General features: G+C 47.8%; 9 protein-coding genes across 9 annotated transcripts; 5 read left to right on the top strand and 4 right to left on the bottom strand.

The window, feature by feature from the left end:
* Positions 1-702: 702 nt before the first annotated feature.
* On the top strand, positions 703-2,248 carry VE01_00753 (uncharacterized protein; the record flags this gene model as incomplete). Its single annotated transcript, XM_059463298.1, has 4 exons — positions 703-1,549; positions 1,608-1,713; positions 1,760-2,035; positions 2,086-2,248. The coding sequence occupies 4 exons, from the start codon at positions 703-705 to the stop codon at positions 2,246-2,248; spliced, it is 1,392 nt and encodes a 463-aa protein (XP_059320074.1).
* A 1,037-nt stretch (positions 2,249-3,285) lies between these two features.
* Positions 3,286-5,113, top strand: VE01_00752 (uncharacterized protein). Its single transcript, XM_018270280.2, has 2 exons — positions 3,286-3,633; positions 3,683-5,113. Exons 1-2 carry the CDS (start codon positions 3,346-3,348, stop codon positions 5,036-5,038), a joined length of 1,644 nt encoding a protein of 547 aa, XP_018134666.2. The 5' UTR covers positions 3,286-3,345; the 3' UTR covers positions 5,039-5,113.
* Positions 5,114-5,773: 660 nt separating this feature from the next.
* Positions 5,774-7,760, bottom strand: VE01_00751 (uncharacterized protein). Its single transcript, XM_059463297.1, has 2 exons — positions 7,451-7,760; positions 5,774-7,298 (listed from the first exon to the last, which is right to left on the bottom strand). Exons 1-2 carry the CDS (start codon positions 7,684-7,686, stop codon positions 5,876-5,878), a joined length of 1,659 nt encoding a protein of 552 aa, XP_059320073.1. The 5' UTR covers positions 7,687-7,760; the 3' UTR covers positions 5,774-5,875.
* Positions 7,761-8,130: 370 nt separating this feature from the next.
* VE01_00750 (uncharacterized protein) lies at positions 8,131-9,096 on the top strand (the record flags this gene model as incomplete). Its single annotated transcript, XM_018270278.1, has 3 exons — positions 8,131-8,176; positions 8,534-8,798; positions 8,865-9,096. The coding sequence occupies 3 exons, from the start codon at positions 8,131-8,133 to the stop codon at positions 9,094-9,096; spliced, it is 543 nt and encodes a 180-aa protein (XP_018134664.1).
* Positions 9,097-9,241: 145 nt separating this feature from the next.
* Positions 9,242-12,461, bottom strand: VE01_00749 (uncharacterized protein). The gene is made up of 5 exons (XM_018270277.2): positions 11,802-12,461; positions 11,692-11,748; positions 10,831-11,642; positions 10,104-10,774; positions 9,242-10,043 (listed from the first exon to the last, which is right to left on the bottom strand). The coding sequence occupies exons 1-5, from the start codon at positions 11,846-11,848 to the stop codon at positions 9,657-9,659; spliced, it is 1,974 nt and encodes a 657-aa protein (XP_018134859.1). The 5' UTR covers positions 11,849-12,461; the 3' UTR covers positions 9,242-9,656.
* A 318-nt stretch (positions 12,462-12,779) lies between these two features.
* On the bottom strand, positions 12,780-14,678 carry VE01_00748 (uncharacterized protein). Its single transcript, XM_018270276.2, has 2 exons — positions 14,143-14,678; positions 12,780-14,058 (listed from the first exon to the last, which is right to left on the bottom strand). The coding sequence occupies exons 1-2, from the start codon at positions 14,237-14,239 to the stop codon at positions 13,196-13,198; spliced, it is 960 nt and encodes a 319-aa protein (XP_018134858.1). The 5' UTR covers positions 14,240-14,678; the 3' UTR covers positions 12,780-13,195.
* Positions 14,679-14,796: 118 nt separating this feature from the next.
* Positions 14,797-15,836, top strand: VE01_00747 (uncharacterized protein). The gene has a single exon (XM_018270275.2). The coding sequence runs from the start codon at positions 14,965-14,967 to the stop codon at positions 15,727-15,729; it is 765 nt and encodes a 254-aa protein (XP_018134852.1). The 5' UTR covers positions 14,797-14,964; the 3' UTR covers positions 15,730-15,836.
* Positions 15,768-17,457, bottom strand: VE01_00746 (uncharacterized protein). Its single transcript, XM_018270274.2, has 3 exons — positions 16,926-17,457; positions 16,430-16,843; positions 15,768-16,343 (listed from the first exon to the last, which is right to left on the bottom strand). Exons 1-3 carry the CDS (start codon positions 16,959-16,961, stop codon positions 15,888-15,890), a joined length of 906 nt encoding a protein of 301 aa, XP_018134851.1. The 5' UTR covers positions 16,962-17,457; the 3' UTR covers positions 15,768-15,887.
* Positions 17,458-20,258: 2,801 nt separating this feature from the next.
* On the top strand, positions 20,259-21,897 carry VE01_00745 (uncharacterized protein). Its single transcript, XM_018270273.2, has 4 exons — positions 20,259-20,308; positions 20,441-20,527; positions 20,584-20,739; positions 20,804-21,897. The coding sequence occupies exons 3-4, from the start codon at positions 20,637-20,639 to the stop codon at positions 21,691-21,693; spliced, it is 993 nt and encodes a 330-aa protein (XP_018134854.2). The 5' UTR covers positions 20,259-20,308; positions 20,441-20,527; positions 20,584-20,636; the 3' UTR covers positions 21,694-21,897.
* Positions 21,898-23,073: the final 1,176 nt, after the last annotated feature.

Genomic DNA, 23,073 nt, shown 5'->3' with positions numbered 1-23,073 from the left:
GCGGGGAAGCTAGTGGGTGGACAATCCCCACGACTAAAAGAACAAGACTCTTCCAATAGGAGCTATTTCCGCCGGACCTCCACGTTATGGGAGATTCTAATAACTTTTATTAAATCCGGGGAGGTGGACGGCGGGGAAGCTTTAGAGATGTGGATCTCCCTCTCAATTGAAGAGAACAATGAACAAGGATCTTCCAATAGGATAGATTTGCGCTGGGGCTTCCAACGTTTTCATAGAGAAATTCCGTTGGCTTTTATTGAATCTGGGGTGCTGAACAGCGGGAAGGATTAAATATCCCTGATTAAGAATAGCAAGGTTCTTCCAATAGGAGGCATTTGCGCTGGGGCCTCCACGTTTTCAGAGAGAGATTCCGTTAGCTTGTATTCAATCTGGGAAGGTGGACAACGAGGAAGCTTAAGAGATGTTACCTGAAAAAAATAAGATTCTTCCAATAGGAGACATCTACACTAGAGGCTCTATTTGTTTCCGATTGAACTCAGTTATCTTTTCAGAAACGTGAAAAAGTTAAATTGATGTAAGGGGGCCAAAAATTGGGAAGCCTCCCTAATCTTCCGACCTTATTATAACTTCTCGCTCTGAGTTGCTCTGACTTGACTTTCCGTTAAGGCATAACTACCCTGATCATTTGTTCCGTAAATGGCAGAGACAGCGGCATATACCACTTCAAAAATCGAAACAAGCATGATAACTTTAGCAACATCCGCCCCACCATCAGATGAAGAGAAAATTCAACGAGAATTGCCGCAGGCACAAAACGCTACAATTCCCCAAACCCGACCAGCAATATTGTCAGAATTTACAGCAGCACTGAATGACGAAGAGGAGTTTCAACTAGAACTCCAGCAATCACAACCCCGTTCCATTGCCTTGTCGTTTCCTGAGGGAGGTCTCAGTGCGTGGCTCGTCGTCTTCTCCGGCTTCTGCCTAATCGCTGCCACATTTGGACTCGGCAGCTGCATCGGGCTCTTCCAGTCCTACTGGCAGTCGCACCAACTGTCAACCTACAGCTCTCGAGATATAGGATGGATATCATCAACCCAAATCTTCCTAACTCTTTTTCTCGGTGTGCAGATTGGTCCGCTTTTCGATAGATATGGACCAAGATGGTTGACGTTCGCAGGCTCTGTCGGGTGTGTTGCTTATTTGCTGATTTTGGGTGAATGCACGAAATATTGGCATTTTTTTCTCTGTTTTGGTGTTTTAGGTGGGATTAGTTGCGCGATACTTACAACTGTAGCCCTTTCAGTGGTATCACATTGGTTTGAGGCCAGGAGGGGACTGGCCACTGGGGTTGCCTTCATGGGGACGAGTTTAGGAGGAATAATGTTCCCGCTAGCACTGAATCCAATCTTGGAGCGCTTGTCCTGGGCTTGGGCAATGAGGTTGTTAAGTCTAATTGTGTTTGTGTTTGTGGTGTTTGGAAATATTTTCATTAAAGGTCGCCTACCAACAGGAAAACAAGGAGGCGTCATCAGCTTGAAATGCTTTCGGGACTTGAGATTTGCCTGGGCAACTGTTGGAATTGCGTGTAAGTTAACCCAAAGGATGCCTCTTCAAATTTAAATCTACTGACAAGAGTTTGGTAGGCTTCGAGTTTGTTCTCTACACTGCTATTGGTCTTCTTCCAACTTTTGCCCTCGAACAGGGCTTCGGTCATCAGGCGAGCTTTAACGCGATTGCAGTCTTTAATGCGTAAGAATGTCTCTTGCATCTGAAGTTGGAAACTAATTATCAAAAGTGGCTCCGGACTGGGACGCTATACCGCTGGGCTAGTCGCTGATTATTATGGTCGGTTCAACTGCATGGCACTGTTTGTTCTAATCTCCATATTTGCAACATTCGCGCTCTGGTTACCAGTTGGACATAACGTAGCTCTGTTCTACGTCATGGTTTCCATTTTTGGGTTTGGTTCTGGCAGTGTAATTAGTTTGGCTCCGGTGTGTATTGGAGACCTTTGCAAAGTGAGCGAGTATGGTCAGTGGTATGGCACAAGCTATAGTGCAGTGGCTTTTGCGTAAGTGCTAAATCGCAAAACAATCGAGAAAATTCTAACACTACGCCTAGCACTTTAATTTCTATTCCTATTGCAGCAGAACTGCAGTCAGCTGCAGGAACGACTGCATACGTTGCTTTCTCAGGCGGAATTCTGGTCCTGGCACTTCTCTCCATTTTAATAGCGAGATGGGCATGCCTTGACTATAAATGGATATGGAAAGCAAAGATTTAAACCTTTATATTTACTTATAGTCATATAGCTATTCATATAAAAGCATTACTTAAATTACTCCATAAATAATGCTACAAATAAAATAACGCTCTCTCTAGTTACGATATAAAACCTCTTCAAACTTAGATGCGCTTGGGAGACTTTGGGAGTTTGCTAATTGTGGCCGGCCATATACGACGAGCGCGTAAAGAGGAGAAAGAGAATCACTACGGTCACTTCTTCCGCACCCTCTATCCCTACTAAATTTATTGAAATCCTTATTCCCTGAAATTCTTATTCCCTCAATTCGTGGTTTGAGGATAAACGAATAATCGTGGGTGGAAGCAAGTGCGTGCAACCAGGGCCAAATTTACAGGTATCTTTACATAGTAAATTAGGTGTAAAGTGACATAGAGTTTGCAAATTACATAGTAATTTTGCTTTCCTTACCAAAAAACGCGCTGTAAAACGAGGGTAATTCTATTACCTTTTTATTAATTAACACTTTTATATAACTATTAAGTTTTAGATATTCTAGTATAGGTAATAGAGTATATTAATGTATTATTATTTCTCTTTTAATGAAGTCATTTAGAATGTTTATTATTATTTATATGTACTTTTGTGTTAGAAATAGCATAGTAATTATTACAATTTATTGACCATTTGTACTTTTACATATAATTTACTATGTAAAGATACCTGCAAATTTGGCCCTGGTTGCGCGCACTTGCTTCCAGTGCCCGGACTTGCTTCCACCCACGATTAGTGGATGTGACTAATTGTGGATATTGTTAGTAGCGCGCAATTACACCTGATTGGCTAACGCCAATGGCATGAAATCGGATATCCCAATAGTTACTAACCTGAACGGCCCCCAAGGTTCGACTAAGGCCTGGTAAATGAATTTAGACGTCGACTTGGGTGCCTTGGACATTGTGGAGCTGGTAGTGGAACATGGGGTGTTTGCGGGGTTTAGAATGTATATATTTGCTAAATATATAAAGCTGCTCCTATTATCCCCCTCCTTCTTTCTTTCCTACATTTCCAATCCGTTCACAATTTACTACCTGACAACACAGTTTCAAAATTAGTCTTTTAACCAAACACTGGTTTTCATGATGGCAACATGGCAAGAATCGGCTGCGAGATACCGCTCAATTATGGCCGAGAAAATCCCAAAGGAATGGCGACTACCAGCCTCGATTACGGATAATATTTCTCAGACTTCAGAGCAGAACGTTTTGGATATTCCAAGAACATGCGACATTTTGACAAAGGAAGAATTAGACATCACTGAAAATTATGATGCGGTGGCGATGGCCGAATTGTTAGCACAGGGGAAGTTCACATCTGTTGCCGTCACTACAGCCTTCTGCAAGCGTGCTGCGATTGCCCAACAATTAGTATATTACCATTGTTAACAAATTATCTCAACTAAGCTAACAAATACAGACAAACTGCCTTACCGAAACATTTTTTGACATTGCTCTCAAGCGCGCAAAATTCTGCGACGATTACCTAGCGAGAGAGAAGAAGACATTAGGACCCTTTCATGGCCTCCCGATTTCTATTAAGGAATGCTTTGCGGTAGAAGGCGTTAGAACTACCCTTGGGTTTATCTCGTTTGTTGAACGTCCTGTTGAAGAGTCCCATTCAGCTGTGGCGCAGATCCTCATAGGTCAAGGTGCGGTTCTTTATGTCAAGACCAACATCCCACAAACTATGATGACTGCAGAATCTGATAACAACCTTTTCGGGCGGGTTCTTAATCCCCACAGCCTCCTTTTAACTGCTGGCGGCTCATCTGGTGGCGAAGGAGCTCTTCTCGCCATGAAGGGCTCCATCATTGGAGTCGGGACTGATATTGGAGGTTCCATTCGCATTCCAGCTTATGTGAACGGCACAATTGGGTTCCGACCTACTGCCCGTCGCTTTCCCGTTGCTGGCCAGGAATCTGCCGCTCGCCCAGGCGGGTGGGGCATCCTTTCAACAGGTGGTCCACTCACACGCTCTGTTCGGGATGTCGAATACTTCCTCAAGAATTTTCTAAGTGCCGAAAATGATATTTGGTCTCTGGACGAAACTGCGATGTATGCACCATGGCGGTCAGTGTCTCCAAGCATCTCTGAGGTAGCCGGGAAGAAACTTCGAATCGGTTTTGTCACGGAAAGCAATAAATTCCCTCTCCACCCATCTGTGTTGCGGACTTTCAAAGACGCCATTTCGAAATTGGAGATAGCAGGGCACATTGTTGTGAACATGGAGCAGCATTTACCATCGCAATTCCTTGACAAGGCCGTTACTACTGCTTATTACCTATTTAGCATGGATCCCACCAATTATATCCTCTCTCAGCTAAAGGTATCCGGCGAACCACCCATTCCGTCCATATCCAACACTTCTCTGCCAGAACTCAAACACTACCAGCCAACCGTCGACGATGCCTTCCGTGTGAACCTCGAGCGGCGCGAGGTATGTAACCAGTTCAAAAATGCATGGGTAAAGGAGGGGCTTGATGTTCTTATTATGCCTGTGTACCAAGGAACTGCTGTTGGACACGATACCTACGGTCCTGCGTTCTATACTCTTCTTGCGAATCTGGTCGATTACCCTTCAGTTTCCATTCCACATGGCAACGCTAATGCCGAACTTGATGTTCCCTTTCGCCGCGATGTCTCATATGTTCCAGCATATCTGCCCAAGGATGTGGAAGGTGCGCCGTCTGGATTTCAAATCTTGGGCCGCCCTGGAAGGGATGAGGAGTTGGTCGTGTCGTTGAAGATTGTAGAGAATGCTATAAGAGCTTGATTAGGATTCAGTCGCAAATTATGATCACTGAAAGAGGGCTTCTTGTTAAAATTAGAACTTTATTTTGAACTGTGCTGTGTATTATGATCTATTTTCATATGTTATTCATGTGTTGTTCATGTATAGGCCGTCCTATCATGTTGTAAAAAACGGATTCACTTTTGGGTGGTCGAGGTAGTCAAGGCGGTCGTGATCACAAAATAAGAGTAACGGCAGCGAAGCTCACCCACTTGGCCCGATGGCACCAATTCAAGTATTATCCAGAGGATTGCTTGCGTATCCTCTGGCTAATAGTCTCAATCGTGCCAATAGGCATAGCGTGGAATCGCGGGCCCTTGCCACCTGAAGGGTGAGGCAAGGGGTGAGCAGGGCGAGGCAGGTGAGCCGGGGGGTGAGCAAGGTGAGTGGGGTGAGCGGGGTGAGTGAGGCGAAGCAACATTTTCGTGTAAGTTTCGCGTTATTATCGTAATAGTGCCGGGGTTTGCCATTTTAGCTTACCTACCCTATATAAATATGCAGACCTCGCTTGAACCATTGGTATAGATCTTAGATGCATAGAACAGATGTTGAACCTGTAGCTAGTTCTAAAATGAATATCTATGCAACTTTAGATTCCTTTGCGCACTGCACATGGGGCCCTCTAATGCATACGATAGGGTCTTTGTATCGAATATGTTGCTTGGATATTTTTTAATAAGTAGAGAAAGTTGTTGCTATCGTGTGCTAATCTTCAATGTTATAATTAGCCTATGCCTTTGCACTTTATATAAATAACTATTTGATATTATAAATATCATACACCTTCCCACTTAATATAAATAACACCCATATATCACTCTACAAACCATCAAATAAGCGCTCCTCCAACTCCCTCCTCTCCCGTGCCACTTTCTTTAACCCTTCAACTCCCACCTCCCCTGCCTCCGTCACATACACATCCACAAACCGACTCGGCACCCATTCAAAATACGGATTCCGCACCTTAACACCCTCCAGCTCCCCGACCTCCTTCGCCCTCGCCGGCCAGGCCGCCGTCACCTCTGACGACTCATTCTCCTCTCCCCCATCCGCCTCCGCCTCCGCCAACCCCTCCCCACCCCCATCATCACCCATAATCTTCTCTTCACAGCAGACAACCACAACCTTACATCCATTCCCCACCGTGGGTGCCAACCCAGCCGCAGCAAGCGATCCTGTCTTATTACTCACATCCCCCTCCCCCGTCACCCTATCCGCCCCAAGCATCACAAAATCCGCCTCCCCCACCGCCCACCCCACCCCCGCATCAGTCAAGATCTGCATCTCAACCTCCGCATCCGAGCCCACCAAATCCAGTACCGCCCTCGCGATATCAACACCCTCAAACCCCGGCCGCGACTCCAATACTAAAACCCTAACACCCATCTTCGTCGCCGCCGCCGCGCGAGCTAGATCCGCTACGCAGGCCGCTACACTCGCCGACGCAGACAGGATAACCAACGTCACTGGCCTCTGCTCCGTAAACGCAGCCTGGTACCCTGCACTATGCTGCACGCACGCCGTAAAGTTCGAAGCGAGCTTCAACACCGCTTCTTCCCTCGCTTCCATCACATCCTCAATCGCCTTCGTAGCCACCTGCCTAAACTCCTCTATCGGCAACGCCTCCATCGCTACTTTGAGGTCATCGTTTTTTCCCACACCGCCAATAGAAAGCGAAATACGTTCCAGCGCCCCGAAGACTGAGGCCTCGATCGCGGGCGCCATGGCGGGACGCGCGGACTTCGCGAGCGTCCAGGCGAGGAGGCGGGTTGCGCGCCATTGGACAGCCGTGGTTGGGGCCGTGGAGAGAGGAGGGAGGAGGGCGCGACGGAGGGTGAGTAGCGCGAGGGTGGCCAGGGCAGTGGCGCCGGAGGTGTGGTCCGAGCGGAGTGTGCGGAGTGCGTCTTCGACTTCCGCGCCGGGAAGGACGCGGAGTGTCGTGTCTGCTAGGGCTGGGACGGTGTCGTACTCAGAGAGCTGGGAGGGCGTCACGAAGGTGTACTCGGTGTGTTCGAAGTCTATGGTTAAGGGGGTGTCAGGAGAGGCGAGAAGGAAGGCGAAGGGGTGGATGGTCCAGTCTGTGCTGATGGTTTCGTCGCGGAGGGTGAAGGGGCGGCCGCGCCGGAGGAGGCTGATAGAGGGGGGGGTGAGTTGGGTTTCTTCGGCGATTTCGCGGTAGGCGGCTGCGAGGGGGCTGGCGTCTGTGGCCTCGATTGTGCCGGAGCAGACGGCCCATTTGCCGCTGGTGTGTGTTAGAGATGGCTGTGCATTGGGTATTATTTTGGGGAGTAGTGGGTAAGGTAAACGGGTAGGTTTATCTGTATAATAAAAAATAGGGTGGATATATCATGACGTATGATTAAAATGATAGCTGTAATTAAAAATATATCCTACCGATAAGAAGACACTTCTTGGCTCCTCTTGAACAGCACGAACCGATGCTGCCCGCCCTCCTCCACCGGCGGCGCGCACAAGAAACTTGACACAATATCCCGCTGCCTCATTTTCGGCGTGGTCTTCTTCACCTCAGCCATGGCGCGCGAGGAATGCAGTGTTCTTCTAGCGTTCAAGGACGGACTGGGATTGCGATTGAGGCTGTATGTTAAGGCACGACGGAGGGAGAGGGACATCTTCGCGGATGAGGCATTGGAGATTTAGCACGTGAATGCGATATTATGGCGGTGACGGAGTGACTCGGGTGGTGATATCATTGATGTCAATGGTAACGATGACCTCGCAATTGTGATTCTGGCCTGAAGAATCAGGCAGAGATCACGGGTTTACATAGCTGGACTTAGTGAAAAATTAGTATGTTTCGTACGGAGAATAGCTCCGAAGGCTACGGCATAAGTAAAGGCCGTAGCCCAGTAATAATCTACAAGTTTGGTTTACGCTCGTAACTCACACAATATATTTGGGAAAGTCACGTTATTTTTGACTGTGGAGGCACGTGATGTAAGGTCCATGATGGGCGATGGAAGAGTACTTTATTAGTTTTTTATAATTCAGATCATGGAGTCTGGCCTGCTTAATCACGCGAGGCGTATACGTAGTAGTCTGCCTTGTGAGCACAAATGGTGCTTAGACCGAAATGCCCTGCAACTGTTGAGAAGTTCAATGGTATTGTTTGGAATTGAAATCGATCCTGTCAAGCTTTTTCCAAGACCAAAGTTTGAAGAGCATTTGTCCTTCATGGCTCCCGTGAAACCGTTTCGCGGGAAACCATTTCGGACATAGCGCTATGAAACCGTTACGGGGAATACCATTTTAGGCGTTAGTCTACTATCTGAAGGAATGCTGAGTTACCGTGGCTGTGGAGGATTCTAACCCTTGTCGATCTCTAGAGAGACTGACTCACGTCTGAAATATAGCCAGCAAAACTGCAACAGCTGCAACAACGACGACAGCAGCCTGGCACCTTGGCAATAGCAAATCCTCGTTTACCTAGAGAGCTCTATTTGCTCATCTTATCCCTAGCGCATGGCAGCTGTCGAGCCAGAAGCCATTCATTCTTGACGCTGGTGTTCCTTGCGGCACCTTCGATCTCACCATTGAGTATCTGGACTTGGGCATGCGCTGGCAACAAGCTTTACTACCTCGTCGTTCTGAAGGGAACTGTTGCCACATGCACCACTGGCCGCGAGGGATTTTGCAAGCATAATTATTATTCGGCACCCGCTGGCATTGATAAACTAGATGGCAAACTTTGGGGTGGCGTGAAGCTCGATGATTTCGTAGTAGGGTGAGTTGTATCTTTTCTTCGTGGACTGGATTTTTACAGTACAATATCTAACATAGTGATTTCTAGCGGCGTCAACGGATACCATGCTAATGGGGATAAGAATGGCTGCAAATTAGCCGACCCAAATGACAGCAAGACGGCAAGCAGCCTGTATGACATGGGCATTCGCTCACCAGGTGTTGTGGGAATCCCAGTGTGCGATACCAACACAGCATTACAGAACTGGATCGATGAAGAGAGATTTGGTTCCCATGAGAACTATCCCTGCGTCCCGCTAGATGTGGTCGTCCCACCGTGATCGGATTATAGCGAAAGTAATCGCCTATTGGGAGCATGCTGAGCTGTACTGTACAAATTTGAATTATATATAGGTAAAGACTAGATTTCAATAAATACACAAGACTTACCATGAGCATGGTTCTCATGTGCACTAATAATCATGCCCTTGAAATCTCACCTAGACCGTGACTCAAATATCTTCCCATATATTGAGATCATTAACATGCACCACTCTCCTTCTCACCAAACGGCAAGGCGAATACGGCCCAATTAGAAGTCATGCTTTAGGGCGGCAATGAATGGAAGAAATAAAATTCATTGGCTTCCTTCTCATAACTGGGCGATTTGTGTGGGCTATAGTCATAACTGGGGCTTTCATTTCTTCACAATCCTCAGCCATAGAAGACCTTCTACAATTTGTAGCTGCACCAGCAACCAATCTCGAATTATGGAGTTAAATTCATAACTGCTGCGATGTCTACCAAACTATCCACTAGCAGTTCCAAGACAATAACCCCCCCAATCTGTCTCTCGCCTCACTAGACCTCGTGCGTAACTTATCAATTTCTAATAGAAAGTCTATTCTCGAACCTTCTCGACAATCTCGTCTGAAGCTTCATTTTGTTTCTCAGTCTTTTCCACGTTCTCATCGGAGGCACTGTTATCATTGCGCAGCTCGGCACGTCGGAGGTCATTTGCATGCATATCCGCGATTCTAGACTTGTCAGTCGCCCCGGCAGTGTCGAATTTATAAAGAGGCTCGAGGACAGCGTTTTTATTAAAGAAGACCCATCTCTGGATAAAGTACGGAAGGGCCTTGTTGATCTGATAGTGCATGTGGGTGCGAGTAGGGACGGCGAAGATGTAGTCTAGCTCCTCGAGTGTGCGCTGTTTGGTCTCGGGAACCCAGAGGAATATCATGACCAAGGCAATAAGGTTAGTTCCTGCATAGAAGCAGAACACACCCTTTTCATATAAGTTAGCGGCAAGTTGGAGAAATTAGAATAGAATTCGGTGCAAACTTACGGTGGGAGACATTGCTACCAACATGAGTGGCAAGAAGATCGAAAGAATAGCAGCCCAGAAAAAGCATGTTGCCACAGCCCAGCCCATTCCAACTTCACGGTGGGACAATGGGAAGACTTCAGCCGAGTATGCGAATGGGACAGGCCCTTCACCTGGGGAGTAGAACATGGCAAAGAGATAGATGAACAATGCCACCAACCCCAAGTGGATTTTAAAGTGTACGGGAATCAGCGCGCAGAGTCCGGCAGTCAAGAGCGTCCACGCCATGTTGGGAAACGTGAAGAGGAGCAGTGCTCGTCGCCCAAACGTGTCAATGGTCCAGAGTGCAGGGAACGCAAAAAGGAAGTTGATAAGACCGAAGCCCCACGAAGCCCACAGTGCTTGATACTGATCAAAGCCAGACGACACGAAGATTGTGGAAGAGTAGAATGCGATGATGTTGATACCGCACATTTGCTGCGCAATCATGACAGTGAAAGAGGCAAGGGTCGCGCGGCGAACTCGAGGAATGGTGAAGAGCTCGATAAAGCGAGTTATGTAGTTGCTCTTGCCGATGATGGACGCCTCAACTTCGAGCTGTTTATGGATGTAATAGAGATCGCGAGCTGCTTGGAGCGGGCTGTTGCGAAGTCGCAATAGAGACCCCATTGCCTGAGGGTATCTATTCTTCTCTGATATTTCGGCGTCAGCATTAATTTCAAATTTGAGAACAGTTGGAGGTACGTACTCATGCACCAACGTGGTGACTCAGGGCAGAAGTAGACACCGATTAGTAGAGGAATGGCAGGGAGCATAGCGGACCCAAGTTGGAGTCTCCATGCATTCTTTCCCACATGAGCAACGGCAAGATTAGCAGAGTACCCCAGGAAGATTCCAAAGGCTGTCCATAACTGCCAGCTCATGACCAAGGCACCTCGGATACTGGCAGGCGCGTTTTCAGCAGCAAAGATTGGGATAGTTGAGCCTTTTGCGCCCATACCAAATCCGAGCAGGATACGGCAGGCGAAGAGCTGTTGCCAAGTCTGTGTGAATGCAGAGCCAATAACCGGGAGGAAGCAGAAGACGGCGGAAAAGAAGATTGTGCCACGGCGTCCAAAATAAAAGTTCAAAGGATCCGAAATCCAGCATCCGAAGAGAGACGAGCCGAGATATGTCGCAGAGTTTACAAGACCGACAAGCAGCTGGTCGCGGGTGCTTTCAGTCCCGATATTAAAAAATTTGGGGAAGGACAAATTGGCTCCATTGGAACCGGTTTGATCCCAGCCTTGCACAGCTGCCCCGACGGAACAAAGAAGGATGGTTAGATAAAGAGTCATTGGGTGGCGCCACTTGTGTAGAATCTCGTTACGAAGATCCTCAACCTCTGCGTCGGTTAAGCTGTGCTCGCCCGTAATATCCTCATAATTGAGAGGATCTTGGGCGACGAGTGCACCCTTTTTGAGGATATCGACATGCTCAGTGAGGGCCTTTTCCTCTGCAAACTTCTCAACTTCTAAGAGGAGGGTGTCGCGAGGAATACCAGCGAGTGGATTCTCTATTCTAGTTTTTTTCAACACAAGCCTTTTAGCGAATGCTTCGTAAAGCTTACCTCCCCGAAATGTTTGAGTTCAGGTTAACGCGGTCTGGGTTGTAGCCAGCTTCATTACTAGGAAATGGTTAGCTTGAGTATAATATTATCAAGAACCGTGAAGCTCATACTTGTCGATAGCCTCGACGAGAGGTGCAACTGCTTTCGGTTCAGCCATGATTGCGCTATTCGAGAAACGTGAAAGGTGAAATCAAAGAACATTTCACATCTTGGGGGGCAGCTTGGCCCATATAAACGGTGACTCCACCCTCATTTCCTAGTTTTTACCCCTCATTTCATTCTCCAATCTCACCGTCTTCTAGGTTTAAGAATGGAGAAGATTGGCGCTGGTACGAGCGCGTGTTGACATATTGTGGAGATATCCCCACACAAAGTTGCCGTTGCTGCTGTTGTGGTCTGGGGTACGACCACTAGCGGAATCCTTTGTGCCGTCAACCCCTGGCACAATATCGTCATTGCTTACTTGTGTGCTCGCTCGTGCAAGGTAAAACAAGATAACGGCTTCGGAGCCGTGTTTTAGCTTTTCACTGCTAACTGGAACCTGTAGGTGATCGTACGAGCAGTCGGCACAGAGTACTACCACACTGATATGGACAGCAGTTTATTACAAGCTTTCTCGGCGAGTGGGTTTCCCAGGTGTATTAAGAAGTTCATGTGGCACTGATGCCTCTCCCCCATCCGAACTCCCGAGGCAGCCACACCCGCGGTCTGCCGGAGCGAATAAAAGCCACCAAAAACGACATCCCTGCATTTGTGGTCCGAGTCCTTGCCTTGTAACGTTAGATTGCCGATCCATGTAAACACACAGACGAATAGCGACACAACAAATCCTACAGACTGCAGATTATAATCAGACTCTGGGGAGAGACTATGGTTCGATGTTGTCCGTAGATTACCACTTTGAGTTGTCGATGATTATCCCACGATGCGCCTATTGTACGGTTTACCCTATATGTATTAGGAAGCTATTGGCACCATTATTCCTGCCATATGTATCGCATATTGTAGTGCATAAAACCTTGTTGGCTCCAGCAACGGAATAACGTCGGTCTTTCTCTCACACGCTATTCTGGTTGCGTATCATCTCCCTTGGAAATGTTGCTTACCCAGTAGCCACACACAAGTACTGGGGGATATATATGCTTTTGTAAGCTTACCTATGAGGCGAATCATGTCGATGTCAATGGTAGTGTTGTATCAGGAGGCATTACTGTTATCATGGAGATACGTAGTGCAGCGTACATGCTTATATAGATCACCATTATTTGCACTTATTAAGCATAGCCACGTATAGAGATAGCTTTAGTTGAGATGCTAAATAGGCAGCGGGTATGAGCAGATAGTAAGAAATATACTCTCCATCAATTACGATATACCACCAGTATTGACGGGTGGTAGTACAGTCCAACTAGCAATATCAATAATCGTATTAGTGACTAGCCTAGGCCATAGGCCAACGGACAACATAAAACGGCAGGCCGGAATATCACCTTCACGCCTCCCTTCACGCCTCTCTCCTCTCCCGTCCACTAATCAAGTAAACGGCTGCCCGCATCTCCAACAACGGATCGTCACTCGCCTCTACCCCCTCAATTCTCGGGATCGGATCGAAAATAACACGCTTCTGCTCCTTCCCTCCTTCTTCCTCATCGAGCAGCGTATCCAGCTCGATCTTGCCCAGCTCCACAATATCCCTGTCCTCGGGCCACAGGGACGTCGCATCATCAGTTGGGTCGCCCGAGGCGGCAATCTGCGCAACGAGGGAAAAGACAAGCGGGCCGGCGCCGATGCGCGACTCGAGCTCGGTGCGTAGGAAATTATCTGGCTTCGCCTTTAATTCCTCGGCTGATAACGTGGTGGGGGAAGACGAAGGGATGATGCGGTAGCGGATTGCTGTTGATTTCCCATCCTCAGCGACGAGGTGGAAGGCATTAACGCCGTAGAATGTATCTGTAGCGTAACTCCCAGTCTCAGGGGGCGGATTCGTGACATGATAGTGTGCTGCAGGGTGCGAGCTGAGGAACTTCTCGACGGGGTTCGGAGACTCGGTAGAGGACGAGGAGGCGCCAATTGCGGTGAGTAGTTCGAGGAACTCTTCGCCGGTGCGAGTGGGGAAGGTAGGTGTGGAATGAGTGACTAAATCTGTGTGGACGCGGCGCCCGTCGCGAGGGGGGAGCTGGAAGCGGACGGCAAGGCCGTGGGGGACGGCTGGGGGGGCGGTATCGGGGATGGCGGGGAGGCCAGTGGAGGTGGAGAAACGGGCGAGGAGGGGTGTGGATGGGAGATTGAAATGGGGGGCAGAACTGAGTTTGGCTGCGTTTTCGGTGGGGGTGAAGGTCCCAGTTAAGAGGTGGCCCTTTGCATGAGCTAAGAAATGTTAGATTGTGGTTTATTTCGGATGGAGGGGCCTGTATAGTGGAAATAATTGAAAGATGGGAAGGAGAGGCGCACCAGGGCGGAACCCAGGATGTTTCCCAAATAGCGCTTGAAGCTGGTCGATCAGACCGCGCGAGGTCGCGAGGATTTGCTCGTCGGATGGGAGAGGCATTGCGACAGCTCTGTTCCACTTTGATCGTTGGTAGTCCACGGGTAATATATTGACAATAGATGATAGAGGGATAATTGAGTGGCGAGGAGGGGATTAGGGTTGAGACAGTCAGCTTGAGCTATGGGAGCTGAGGAGGGGTATTATATACCCCGCCCACGCTGACGAGTTCATCCCGTCTTCTGTTGACAGATGAAGTAGGGTAGCTATATCACGTCACCTTCTCGACTATATTAACTGGCACAGAGTAAGCAGCCTCCTCTCCATTGGCGAACAAGCTTGCATTCCCACCACCCATTACAGTATATTGAAAATCCCTTTCGCTGATTCGCCATCGACACAGTATCGCACGCGGGTCTATTCCAAATACCGCCGATGAGCCTGATGTCAGCAACGTACATGGTCTGGTTGGACCTATGGCGCGCGGTAAAATCGGGAGCTTAGTCAGCCTCAGCGGAGTGCAAGCCAGGTGGCGCTTGGGGGTTTTATATTGGTGGTGGTTAGGTGACAGGGTGCATGATTGGTCGGTTATGGTGGCTTACGGGATCGAGTAAATGTGAGGTAATGCAGACACCGATGGCCGGTTTTGTGGCTTCGATTTGGTTTTGTGGCACTGACATTCGTGTGGCTGAAAAGTCTCGGGATGTGTCTACACATGGGAATTGATGATACAACGGCAACAGATCTAGCCAATCCACTAACCTTCCCTGGGTTATCTTACGATAAAAATGTCGAACGCACACATATCAGTTTCTATCAATCCTCTGATGGTGCCACTAAAGCGTGCCCATAAGGCTGAAGGCTCCTATGTCAAGCACGGAACAGGTCGCCAAGTTCACAGAGAGGTTGAGGCTATGGAATTTGTTCGCCAACATACATCTATTCCCATCCCCTCCGTTTTCGAAACATATGTCGACGAGAACGATGAGAGTCGAAGCAGCTGGTTCTCTATGAGCGTGATTCCTGGAAGTCCTCTCACGGATGCTTGGCCCAGCATGAACGAGGAAGCACGCACAGCGACCCAGGCAGATCTTCGCAGCTACCTCGACGAACTACGGACCGTGCCGTCTCCGACGCCAGCCTCCATCGGGTCTTGTAGCGGTGGTTCAGCATACGACCATCGCCTCAACAATGGCCATCCTTGTGGACCCTTCGCTTCAGTATCGGATTTTCACGATTTTCTTGTGGTCCCTGTGGCCAGATGTCCTCGGAAAGAGCTTGTTAAACACTATCGCCAACAACCTGCAGATGATCAGGGGGTTGTTTTTACCCACGCTGATCTGTGTGGGGATCATATATTTGTCGAGCCAACAACTGGAAAGGTCACTGGGATCATTGACTGGGAAATGGCTGGTTGGTGGCCTGCATATTGGGAGTATACTAAATCACGGTTTGGCAGTAGATACCAAACATGGTGGAAGACACTGGTAGCTCATGTTTTGGACCCATACGAGCGTGAGTTTCAGATTGAAGATGATCTGCAGCAGTTCTGAGTGAAGACGTATCATTGTATAATTCATTATATAATTTAATCTGGTTCAATTACGACGTCCATGAATATTGTTTCTTAGGGAGCAAGAATAACAGTAGTAGTTAGTAGGGTTGCCGTGGCCCGGTGGCTTCTTTACTGTCCCCATAGCGAACTTCAGATCTAAATCGTCTCGCCCTTAACTAGCGCCCTGACTGTGGAGGTCAAATCCTGGCTTGGCAGGCCCAAGATCTCATTGCTTAACTTCGCATCCTTCGTAAAGTCCGAGCCATAACCCTCGCCAAGGAAATTTGCCTTCAAGAGTAGCAACAATCCCGAGAAGTCTCCCTTAGCGAACAGCGCCTGACCCTCAGTTACTGCAGCCTCAGTGGTGGACTTGGTGACAGTCCATTTCTCTCCCGTCGTCGACTCTAGTGCAGCAAGGATCTCATTTTGCGACGCGGTGAAGGAATCGATGTAAAGGTATTGGTTGACTGTCGCCGTGGGCTTAGAGAGGATGGCCACGATGGCATTGCCGAGTTGGCTGAGGTTAGACGTGGAGAAGCGTCGGTCGCCGCCGTCGAAGATTAGGGCTTCCTTAGTGTGAATGTTGAAACCAACAAGCCCCATGTTGATACCCTGTCAAAAAATAACTCAGAATATGGTCAATCGTGTGGCGAAAGCCGCAAGGGATATCCTCGCGTGAACGGAAATGGGGAACTCACCCAGTCAAACATTGGTCCAGCGGCAATTCCAGTCCAAGTCAGCCCATTGGCCTCCTGCGCCTCTAAACGCGCATTGATCTGCGCCTTGAGCCCGAAGAAGGGAATCAAGGCGGTGGCCTTGGCGTTTTTCGAATTGCTGCCATACTCGCTGGGGATAAAGCGCTTTACACGAGCCTTGACACACGCGTCGATAATTTTGATCTCATCTGCTAGTCCAGCTGCGCCAAGAGCAGAGACGACAGCGTCTTGGCCCTGGAACGCCTCGACTAGGCTTACTTCGCTGTAGTCGGACTGAAGGATTTTGATATCACCCGCATAGATGTGCGTGGATTCGGGACGCGTGAGGACAGAGACGGTGAACTTGTTCGACGCAACGAGGGCTTTAAATATTGAGGCGCCGATATTGCCGCTGGCCTTTTTGTCTGTTAGTTAGGTGTTGTAAGGCAAAGATGGCGTGGAGGGGGTAGGAGGCGAGGATATCTCCGGGGGGACTGACGCCAATAATGACAACATTTTTGATGATGTCCGCCATATTTGTTGATGGGGTTTTGAGATTCTTTCTGTAGGACAAGTAGACTCTTAATTGTTCATAAAATCAGACTCCTTGAAGAAGAAGGAAGATAAAGGATGATAGTTGAGAGATCAAGAGAATATATAGAAGTAGTAGACAGAGAAGAAATGCGAGGATAGTAGTGCGATGAAGAGATGGACGCGATGGTCGAGACAGGAATGTTATAATAACAATGCAATGCCATTATAAGCCACTTCTTTCTGACGTTTGTTAGCTAATTGCTATCACCACTCAATATTCAATTAGAATGAAAGGAGCTAACATATCTCTAACGGATCTCTGAAATCCCCCGATCGACTGGCGAGATGATATCCGCGGCCCACACAGGTGAAGGCTACAAGGCCACTGCCCACTCTCGGGCCCATTCCCTGTCCCGTACCCTGTCGTACCTAGTACTCCATCCCATCCCGATGAAGTCGCCCCGCTGAACCAACATCTTAGTAATGTAATGGTGACAGGATGGTGACAAAATGGTAACAAACTCTGATAAATCTCGTGTGCTACATATTACCGATCTTACAAATCCTCTCCAACCAAAACCAACACAACACTATGGCGCAATCTCGCTACATTGGCGTAATCCCCCAGACATCTGCTATTTACGGATATCAGCCTAAAGGTGATAGGGCTCTACGGCTGATATTCTCTAGTAAAGTGGACATCACAATAGTCACTGTTTCATGGAATGGCATTACTTCCTCTCTTTCGGCGAACAATAATAACAGTACCTGGTTGTAAATCTAAATCAGCTTTTGTTCAGCGTACTCTGATTTGTATCAAGTCTATGGGTGCTTATTCATGAATTTAATATGTGACATAACTTTTGAGGTAGATTATCTTAGCATTAGTAATGCATCTGGCGATACAAGCTTCTTAAACTTGCCGACAACGTGACTCGTGGACTTATAGACTTCCAAAAGTTTTGCAGAAGGAGCCTGATGTTTTTTAATGCCACAGCCACCTACTTTGACAGTTCAATTCCCTCTTTCACAGTTCAACAATAGCTAGATAAAGAAATATAACAACTCTTCCAAGACTCGAAAAAACTCGAAAAACTCGAAAAAATCGAATATCATCGCTATCTCAACATCACAGCAACCCTCTGGGGACCCCTCATCGCCCACGCCTGGTCACTATCATGCCTCTTCGCTCTTAACATGCCAAACATTTTATCGAGCCACTTCCCACTCGTGAGAATCCTCGACGCCTGTTCCCTCGGCGGAATTAAAGGGGTCCGAATACTAATTAACGGCGTGGCGTATGTTCCTCCGCCCGCGCAGCAAACGAATGCCTCGTCGTCACTGCCTTGTCCCTCGGCAGCACCACCCGGTGCAAAGTCGAATGCAACAGCCCATTTGTCATCATTTCCATCCCATCGTCTATATTTATAGCGCGGCTCTACAAACTCCACTCCCCCGCTCCCTTCTGAAGAACCTGTAGCCCAGGGTGCTTGCTGAAAAGGACGGTCAGGCTGCCTAGGTTAGTGTGTGCGGTTTGGGGCGGACCAGGTTCGTGAAAGTGTTGCGCATAGTATTTTAGCAAGCGTAGGGGACACAGCAAGACGCGGGCTTTTCTACGTCTCATAGATGGAATATATGCTTTTCACGAAGCATTGTTTAGTCTTCCAGAGGAGGAGCTTATAGAGTATGATGATAATGGAATCTGATATATGAAACTCAATGAGTAGGGCCTGTCTGCCACACATAAGCCGTATTCTTTTGCTACTTCGAAAAGTTTAATCGTCTCGCTGGAGTCTCGAGCGAAGAGTGTTTCGAGATTAATAGTGACAAGACCACTAACTTGATGTTGAGAACTAGTTTTGGGAAGTCATGTTGAATAGTTTTCGTGTTACGGCATAGCCTTCCTTCTATGAGTTCATTTACGTAGAGAAGCCTTTATAGAACGACGGCTGCGTCTATGTATCTTATAATCTCAGTCGCGAGGTATGCCGCGCGGGGTTTGGCTCAAAAGAGAAAATTCAACGAGATGTCATTGCTCAGATCAGACTTGACACTTTGCGACCTATCGAACGACAGTGAGGCCCAAGTATGTGGCGACCAGATTCAACGACTGGGAATACCCAAATCATCCTAAACCTGGGCACGCAACAACACATATCTCTGCTAGGTCAAGTCCTCGACTTTCCGTTTCAGATAAGGACGGAAAAGAGTTGGCAGACCAAATTAGTTGCTTACAGGAGGGGTAAGGGGACAGCGGGAAAGGCTCGGAGTCAGAGGGTGGTGTGTTGTTGACTTAATCAGAGAACACCAGCTACATGTGGATTGATGCGCGAAGTTTAATGTCAGGGAAGACCCAGCTTATGAAGGACCTACGCGAAAGTAGCATCCAAGTTCGCTCTATTTAGTCTAGCAGTCTAGCAGTTTAAATTAATACAGCATGGGCTAAAGAAGCCGTGGTCGCCATCATGTAGCCGAGGGAGGCAACCGGATCATTACAGGGCATGAAAATTTCGCTTACCCGCCATTCTGGATGGCATTGTCCTGAGTCGGGTGCGTCATGGGGGACCGCCGATTCGAAACCGCCGGTCTGAGTTGAAAATCCAGGGCGAACCGCCTAGACCGCTGTGGTCCCCCAATGGCCCCATACCTTCAGATCGGACCGTGGTCTAGTCTGAAGATTTGGGACTAGAACAGACCATGGTCCGGTCTTGGGTCGGTGGTTCCCCATGACGCACCCTAGTCCTGAGTATTAATCTACTAAAAGCTTGTAATCTAATGGATTAATAATCAATCGTGCCAATAGGCATGGCGTGGAATCTGAGCCCCTTGCTGCCTGAATGGGTGAAGCAAGGATGAGCAAGGTGAGCCGAGGGGGGTCTTGTCGTTAATATCATTCCCCAGGCCAAAACTGTCTAGAGCGCCAAGAGGACGGGACAGGGGACCCTACAGCCGCCAAGAAATCAGGCACGTGGGTGGATCTTGGCGTTAATGTCATCTCCACCAAAGCACGAAGTAAGCTTTTAGGCGGGGGTATAGACTTCAAAAGGTTGGGAATTGGCGCCTTTATATGTATGATGGGTACTGCAGATCTACATTAGTTAACATAGCTCCCGCCACGACCTAACAATGCTGTGATTGCGCAGAGAACTAGGGCAGGATACATTCGAGAAACGTGGTCTTAGCATCTAATCTTATTTGCTGTAGTGGCGAGACGAAACATCGTCGAGGACGAAAAGCAAACTGGGAAATAATGGTCAAGTTCTTTGAAGAGTAAATCTATAGTCAAGTGCAAAGGGCAACGCACGTGGCATCTGCCATCTATCTTGACGGGATCTGTATGACAAGAATGTAAGGATTTAAAGCACGATACGCCCCCCCATAATCCTCTAACGAGAATCTTCAACCACCTATCTGTTACTTCTGTCAAGTGTTGGTCAACGTTCATCATGTCAATCGTCAAGCTAACTGCCTTGGCCTTAGCCACAGCAGCATGCCTCATCTCCGCCGAAGGCTATCAGGCCAAGCCTGTACCTAAAGAAGATGTGCTCACTGTAGGTGTCATTGGTGGTAGGATCTCGTCATTCTTTGCATTCTAGACCAACCTCGCTAATATCCGAGTTTAGATTTTGGCTGGACTGGATGGGAGCCTGCCCCCGTGAACTTCTGTAATAATGTGATGCCGCGCCTGATCGCGAACAACATCACCATTCCTCGCGAGATCCAGAATGACTGTGATGCTGGAGACCGCGGTAACATCAAAAATGCCACTGCGGACCAGAGTATGTTATAATTCCTGCTGTCTTCCCTATGGACTAGGCTAATTGAATGCGATTTTTTCAACAGTGGCCACTGCGTCTTACATTGAGAAGGTTTGCGCCAAGAAGGACTGTGACGCATTTGTGTCCGTCGGCGACAACTTCTACTCCAGCGCCATTGATTTTTCCACCAACGGCATCATTCGCTTTGAGGAGGCATGGTCTAACATGTACACCGGTAAAATCTTCAACAACACCCCGTGGTACCAGTGCTTGGGCAACCACGACGTTGTCAAGGGCACAAGCGGTGTGGAATTCCAGACCAAGATCGCTCCTCTGTATGATAGCAGGTGGTATTTTGGTACTGAGAACCTTCCCTACTACACCTACGATTTGTCTGGCAAGGACTGGAAAGCCACATTCGCGGTTGTGGACTCCGACTGCTTCATTGAGAACTACCAGAAGAGCAATTCAGTCTACCAGAATGACTATACCAAGGCCTGCTACGAAACTAAGCAGGAACAGGTTGACTTTGTCGAGGAGGCGTTCTCTAAGTCTGACGCCCAATGGAAGTTCCTGCAAATTCACCATGGTTATGTTTCGTCTAGCTCAAACTACACCGAGCTTGCTCCCTTCGTTGAGATCGTGAGCAAGTACAATGGCATCGTTGTTAACGGCCACGACCACTGCCTCGCCCACTACTATGCCAACAACACGAACTTCATTCTGACTGGCGGTGCTGGCTATCCTGAAGCAGGAGACTGCAACAATGGTGTCAAGCTAGGACCTTTCGTCAAGTATCTTGGAGCCAACGAGCAGGCAGCTGCTAACGGATTTGTCACCATGGACATCAGCAAGAAGTCCGTCAACGTTGAGTACTACACTCGCGACATGACCTATGAAGGTGGTAACTTGTTTCCTGTCAAGAACGACTTGGAACCCGCCTACTCCTTCACCATCGAGGCCAAAAAGAACTAAGCTGATCTAGCTGCATGTTCCGGCCCAACCGTGAACTTAGCTGGCTCATGAACTAGCCGGCCCGACCACAAACCAATCTATATGGCATTGACTACCATGTCTGCCCGTGCTTGTTTCCGATGAGGGCCTCTCAACTAAAGCTATCTCTATATAAGTAGCTAGACCTGATAAATAGCTACAGTTATAGCCATCGTTATAACAGTGTATACTAGGCTCCTTGGCTTCCTTATAACAACGGCACCTCTCTGTATTACATTGCCCTTGACATTGACATGATATTCTATCCTATGTGCTTGTAGAAGCTTCCCGTTACGGCTATTGGGAGGATTATTGGCCGTTCGCGTTTCTAGTTAAAGCGATGGAGGGTCACAGAGACTTGGGCATCCCGTCCGCTCTGTCATTGTAACGGGGTGATGCTGGCCAACCGTTACAGTATATATAGCGTGTGGCGCGTATTCCGGGCGAGCCGGAATAATGTAGTCTTTTTTTGGCTCAATGAGGTGTAACGCGAGCGCAACTGTACATTGTTACAGCAGACTTGTTTTCATGCAAACTACGAAGCATAGCTGAAGCTTGTGCCATTATTTAAGTAAAATTTTGCAAGGAAGAATAAAAAAAGAGTAAAGGATGCGTAAAGCAGCAACTGCGCCGTGCCAAATTCAGCAGCTCCGACCCCAGGAAGTTACTTTATTGTATAAAAAATCCGTTAACGTTAAAGAATATAAAAAGGATGATAAATATAAGCTTCGCCTTACAGAGACTATGGCACATTTTCAACACACAATGGCTACTAGAAAACTCCAAACAGCCGACGTTTCCCATTAGAAGCTTGAAAGAACGGAGGGCCAGTATAGTAGTCAGACGCCGCATCTGACTACTATACTATTAGACGAGGTTAATCTGTTTTCTATATCTAAGAATAACGAGATGTTTTATTTAACTTCCCCGCACTTCTATTTAGTCCACAGCTCCTTCTAGCTCCTCCTAAATGTGGCAGGTGGCGTTAAATCTCTTAACCAAGGCAATGCAAAGGTAGGAAACTTTATCGTCGAATATAGCCTAAAACCTTAACCCACAGGGCTTGGCCTTTTTTATGACTTCCCCGGTGGGCGTACTATATGTTTAACAAATAACCCCTGCTAATCGTTTATTAAATGCGGAGAAACACCACAGCCCATGATATGCAAAAGCATTTGCTTCGTGGATATTAACTTTAACCTAAAAAATCAGCGCAAGTCCCGGTAATCGTCGATTTCCTCAACTTTAAGCCAGTTTATCCAAAGTTGTAGCTGCTACTTACACTTTCCCGATGATTGATATAAAATTCAATGAATCGCGTTCACCATTTTATACGAACGTGTTTAAAACTTGGTCAGTTTT

The sequence above is a fragment of the Pseudogymnoascus verrucosus genome (assembly GCF_001662655.1).
Source record: "Pseudogymnoascus verrucosus strain UAMH 10579 unplaced genomic scaffold scaffold_2, whole genome shotgun sequence".
Taxonomy (NCBI): domain Eukaryota; kingdom Fungi; phylum Ascomycota; class Leotiomycetes; order Thelebolales; family Thelebolaceae; genus Pseudogymnoascus; species Pseudogymnoascus verrucosus.
Note: the sequence above shows the minus strand (reverse complement) of the source record. Positions and strands in the feature narration are given on the sequence as shown.

Bases quoted from the DNA above. Each gene is read 5' to 3' on its own strand.
- VE01_00748 (XM_018270276.2), bottom strand. From the start codon at position 14,239: ATGCCTCTCCCATCCGACGAGCAAATCCTCGCGACCTCGCGCGGTCTG. The intron at 14,059-14,142 runs GTGCGCCTCTCC...AACATTTCTTAG, and splicing joins ACATCCTGGGTTCCGCCCTG to CTCATGCAAAGGGCCACCTC.
- VE01_00745 (XM_018270273.2), top strand. From the start codon at position 20,637: ATGCCGCGCCTGATCGCGAACAACATCACCATTCCTCGCGAGATCCAG. The intron at 20,740-20,803 runs GTATGTTATAAT...TTTTTTCAACAG, and splicing joins AAATGCCACTGCGGACCAGA to TGGCCACTGCGTCTTACATT.
- VE01_00752 (XM_018270280.2), top strand. From the start codon at position 3,346: ATGATGGCAACATGGCAAGAATCGGCTGCGAGATACCGCTCAATTATG. The intron at 3,634-3,682 runs GTATATTACCAT...TAACAAATACAG, and splicing joins CTGCGATTGCCCAACAATTA to ACAAACTGCCTTACCGAAAC.
- VE01_00747 (XM_018270275.2), top strand. From the start codon at position 14,965: ATGTCGAACGCACACATATCAGTTTCTATCAATCCTCTGATGGTGCCA.
- VE01_00749 (XM_018270277.2), bottom strand. From the start codon at position 11,848: ATGGCTGAACCGAAAGCAGTTGCACCTCTCGTCGAGGCTATCGACAA. The intron at 11,749-11,801 runs GTATGAGCTTCA...ACCATTTCCTAG, and splicing joins CTCGTCGAGGCTATCGACAA to TAATGAAGCTGGCTACAACC. The intron at 11,643-11,691 runs GTAAGCTTTACG...GAAAAAAACTAG, and splicing joins AACTCAAACATTTCGGGGAG to AATAGAGAATCCACTCGCTG.
- VE01_00751 (XM_059463297.1), bottom strand. From the start codon at position 7,686: ATGTCCCTCTCCCTCCGTCGTGCCTTAACATACAGCCTCAATCGCAAT. The intron at 7,299-7,450 runs GTAGGATATATT...AACACACACCAG, and splicing joins CAAGAAGTGTCTTCTTATCG to CGGCAAATGGGCCGTCTGCT.
- VE01_00746 (XM_018270274.2), bottom strand. From the start codon at position 16,961: ATGGCGGACATCATCAAAAATGTTGTCATTATTGGC. The intron at 16,844-16,925 runs GTCAGTCCCCCC...ACAGACAAAAAG, and splicing joins AAAATGTTGTCATTATTGGC to GCCAGCGGCAATATCGGCGC. The intron at 16,344-16,429 runs GTGAGTTCCCCA...ATTTTTTGACAG, and splicing joins CTGGACCAATGTTTGACTGG to GGTATCAACATGGGGCTTGT.